Below are 4,075 nucleotides of genomic sequence, written 5' to 3'. Positions count from 1 at the left end.
TGTATTTTTCTGGATTTTTGTTTTAGATTCCATCACTCACAGTTGAAGAGTACCTATGATAAAAATTACAGTCATCTACAAGCTTTGCAAGTGGGAAAACCTGAAAAATCAACAGTGTATCAAATACTTGTTCTCCCCACTGTATTTCTGAGCTTCGCTATCAGAGATTCTATTTTTGATCTCCTTCAGTGAGTCGTTTCCCAGATGATGGCGCCCACTCGTCCATTTTACAGCAAAATTACTTTTTCTAATCCAAACGGACCTTTTTTCCCGTTTTCGCGATGGGCTCCTTTTGTCTGCGCGAACATGCGAGCGGTAAAAACCGTGACGTCTTCCTGGATAATTGGACGCTCCGGCGCACCTGTGTCTCGTGGAGGATTCGCCCGCCGAAGTAATCTTCTCTGGCAGCCGTGGGAAACCTGGATGTGGGCTGCAGGCATGAGCAGAACGTTAATAATGGCTCGTAGGAACCAGAACGGGTCAAACGGGAGAAATGAGGGACTCGTTTATGTCTGACGCACAATAACAAACTATGTCAGGCAATCCTGCATGGATTTATTCATTAATAGTTTCTTTTTTTAAATCAATTTTAATCCCGAAGTAAGAAGGAACACAGCATATTTGGGGCTTTTTGTTAAAACTGCACATTTCCTACACCAATTAAAGCTAAAATATTTTATTTTAATGGTCCGATGAAGGCTGCTGGATGCTGTAACCTGTTGAACATGTGTTTTTAAACGACCTCAGTTCGTAAAATGAGTTTATTTCTGACCAAACTGACAAACTAACCTGGAAACAAACATAAAATTCGACTTAAATAACCGCGTAATACTGACTTTATAAAATACTGTTGACACAAACGGCAGGGAATTTCAGAGATTAGAGTTCTCGGATTAGCCGTCAGCTTGTTAATCCAATCAGAATTAAACTATTTTCCTCTTCAGAAGATCCGAACTATCCCTTTAACTACTCATAACCAGTCCTAAAGACAGATAAACCCTCAACGAGTTGCACATTTCAGTAAAATAAAACATTAAATTGCATGAAATTGTAACTGAATGCTCCTCGCCTGAAGTACGAGTCCATTTCTGCCTAATTTTAGGGATATTTGTGTTCCTTTAAAAGTTAAATATGAATAGATTGTTCCTTTAAATAAAGTAGGGTTCAGTGGAGGGGTGGAAATTAAAATTTTTTTTTTGTCCACCAGCCACTCAAATATTTTACCAGCCACTATTTTATGTTGTGACAAAAAGTTATTTCATATGATGATGATGATGGAGGTGGGTGGAAGCAGTTGTGGTGCAACTGCAAATTGCAAAAGTTACCAGGGGGGAACCAAATATTTCAGCCGTCTGAAATAATCGGTTCCCCCTCTAAAACACAGGACAAAAATAATTTACCAACAACTCCTTAACTGTGTTCATTCCTCTGTATTATGATATTATTAGCACATTTTATTCCTAAAAGAATGATGTTTTTTTTTGTTTTTTTAATGAGAAATATTTGCCCCTCTAAACAATTCTGTTCTGCCGGTGGCGGGTGCTAATTTCCACCCCTGGTTCAGTGTAACCTTATATTTAGAATTATAAGACGGTTAATTTAAAACATTATCACCTTTAAAATATCTGATTTATCCTTTAAAATATTCCACTTTTGTTACTGCATTGAAGGAATGTGAGTTTTCACCTGGGAAAGGGGACATCAGTGATGTAAAAACTGTTAAAACACAGCAAAAAGCTCAAGGTTCAAGGGTTGGTTTCATCCAGTCTGGGCTCTTCATCGTTTAGTCAATAAAAAGGAGGGTCTTCTCTCGGGGTCGGCCGGCCGCTGTCGTTCCAGCAGCTGTCAGAGTTGACGAATGGTTGTGTCGGCATCACGTAGCCGAAGGTGTGTTTTCAGTCATTATTCAGCCCCATGGTTTGACAAATCTAAGGGAAGGAAGGAATTGAAAGGTTCTTGGCATGTAAACACCTAAGATGGATTGTTGCATACGGGTGGAAATGGACTTTGTGAACTTCAGAGGAAAACAGAAACATAAAAAAAAAAGAAATTCTTGTTTTATGTATTTATAAATTATGGGAAGAAACTCTCATCGGGCAGCAGGGATTCATAAGTGGTGCATTTATTTGATATTTTGAATTAAAACTCTAACTAGTAACACCTTTTTTTTTGCCAAATAGCGTCACTTTTGCCCAACTGAGAGCAGAACTAACACAGGTCGGCCATTTTGCTGCTCTGGTGGTTGGCCTTTTAACGCACCTTTGGATCAAACTACAAGTTTATTGGTCGGTCCCTCCAGGATTTCGCGGGTCATTTTCCTAAAAGTTGCGACTTTTTTTTTACTAAAATCAATAAAAAACCATAACTTTGAATATATAAACCAAAAATACTTCCTAGTTTTGTAAGATAATTCCCAACAAACATTGACATTCTCAAAAGGTGCTTTATTTGAGAACTTTGATAGCTTCTAAACTGACATTCATGAGCATTTCTGGATTGTCCCTGGTCTGCAGCTCTCCTCACATGTTTTGCAGACACAAAGTGTTTGTCGATGCGTTTATGTTCCATGATTTCACTGCAGAACGTGCAAAACAGCTGCAGCTGGGGAGGAAACTGGTTTGCTGAAATCTTTGTGGGCAAATGTGAAGCATTAGCGCACATTTTGGCTTCGGTCGCTGCTCCTGCACGCTCCCGGCATTCTGATGTTAACAGGAAGTGACGNTCACGTGTCTTCTTCCTGAGTTATTTGGGGTTATTTTGTATTCCACGCTACACAAACCCACAAAGAAGAGACTAGACCGCAGAAACGGTGGCGAATCACTTTAGAAACAATAAATATTGGGTTAAAGTTGCAGGAAAGTTGCGGCGTTTTGGGCAAAGTTGCGATTTCACTGGGTTTGCTTGATTTTGCGTTAATAGTTGCGATCGCAACATCGCGAAATGTCAGTGTTTGTTGGTAATTATCTTACAAAACTAGGAAGTATTTTTGGTTTATATATTAAAAGTTATGGTTTTTTATTGATTTTAGTAAAAAAAAAAACATGCAACTTTTAGGAAAATGCCCCGCGAAATCAGGCATTTTAGCCGCAACAATCACAAAAAATGCCCGCGAAATCCTGGAGGGACTGTATAGAGACTGGATGAAGGTTTCAGGTTCTCTGAGAGGTTGTCCTCTGATGGAAACTTTGTGTTTTTCTCCACAAACTACAAAACAAATCGATTTCCAACCCATTTTTCTCTCCTTCTTGTGTCTTCACAGAAACCTGCTGGACAGGGACACCTTCTCCAAATCCGACCCAAGTAAGATCACTCATCGTGTTTCTGCATGCGATGCGTTCACTTGCCTCACCGGCCATCTTTAGTTTTATCTTTATGTGAAAGTGATTTGTTTCCTTCCTGTTAATGTCTAAGATTGGCCTCAGGCAGGACTGACTAATGGACGAACTTCTCCTTAAAGATTTACAGACGGGCCGGCAAATTTCCTCTCCTCTCCATGCTGTAAAAAATTGATGTAATGTCAGCTCGGAGATGATAAAAGACCCGGTCGCTCTGCTGTATGTCAGTCGGAGTAACCTGACGTCGCCTAAAGTAACTTAATACCTCCTAAAAAAAAAAAGAGGATTTGTCTTTTTGTTTCTTTCTCTTCAAAGCTTCGATGTTCTCACCTGGCTCCAAGCTTTCTGTCACATTTGGCACATTTAGTCTAAAATGTATATTATAACAGCAACAAAATCAGGCAGTTGTGACTTCAGACAGCTAAATAAATGTTCCCTAACATAAAAACGCGTATTTTCCTTCATGGAGCTCGGCTTGTAGAGCACATCTCGGCTCTCGCAGGCTACGTGACAACCCAGCGCTGACTGCTTGTGTGCGAGAGTGCTACCTGTCCAAAAATAATGAGCACATTTGCCGGCGGATCAAACCATTTGCTGTAATGACATGTAATCATAGCGGCTGAGAAGACCCCCCCCCCTGAAATTACTGAATGTGAGCTCCAGTGGCATCAGCAGATGGACACCAGCTTCGAATCATCCTGCAATTTAATTCTTCAAAAATAGGATTTATCCCCAGAATC

The 4,075-nt window shown here is 40.0% G+C and overlaps 1 protein-coding gene across 1 annotated transcript in view; it reads left to right on the top strand.

The window, feature by feature from the left end:
• The window catches only part of LOC108244036 (copine-8), a 99,181-nt gene that overhangs the window by 25,849 nt on the left and 69,257 nt on the right, over nt 1-4,075 (top strand). The window contains exon 2 of the mRNA XM_017429884.3: nt 3,260-3,300. Coding sequence (XP_017285373.1) covers nt 3,260-3,300 — 41 coding nt within the window. The remainder of the gene's footprint in view (nt 1-3,259; nt 3,301-4,075) is intronic.

Source organism: Kryptolebias marmoratus, linkage group LG18 (genome assembly GCF_001649575.2).
Source record: "Kryptolebias marmoratus isolate JLee-2015 linkage group LG18, ASM164957v2, whole genome shotgun sequence".
Lineage (NCBI taxonomy): Eukaryota > Metazoa > Chordata > Actinopteri > Cyprinodontiformes > Rivulidae > Kryptolebias > Kryptolebias marmoratus.
The sequence above is the reverse complement of the archived record's forward strand: the minus strand, read 5'-3'. Positions and strand labels throughout refer to the sequence as shown.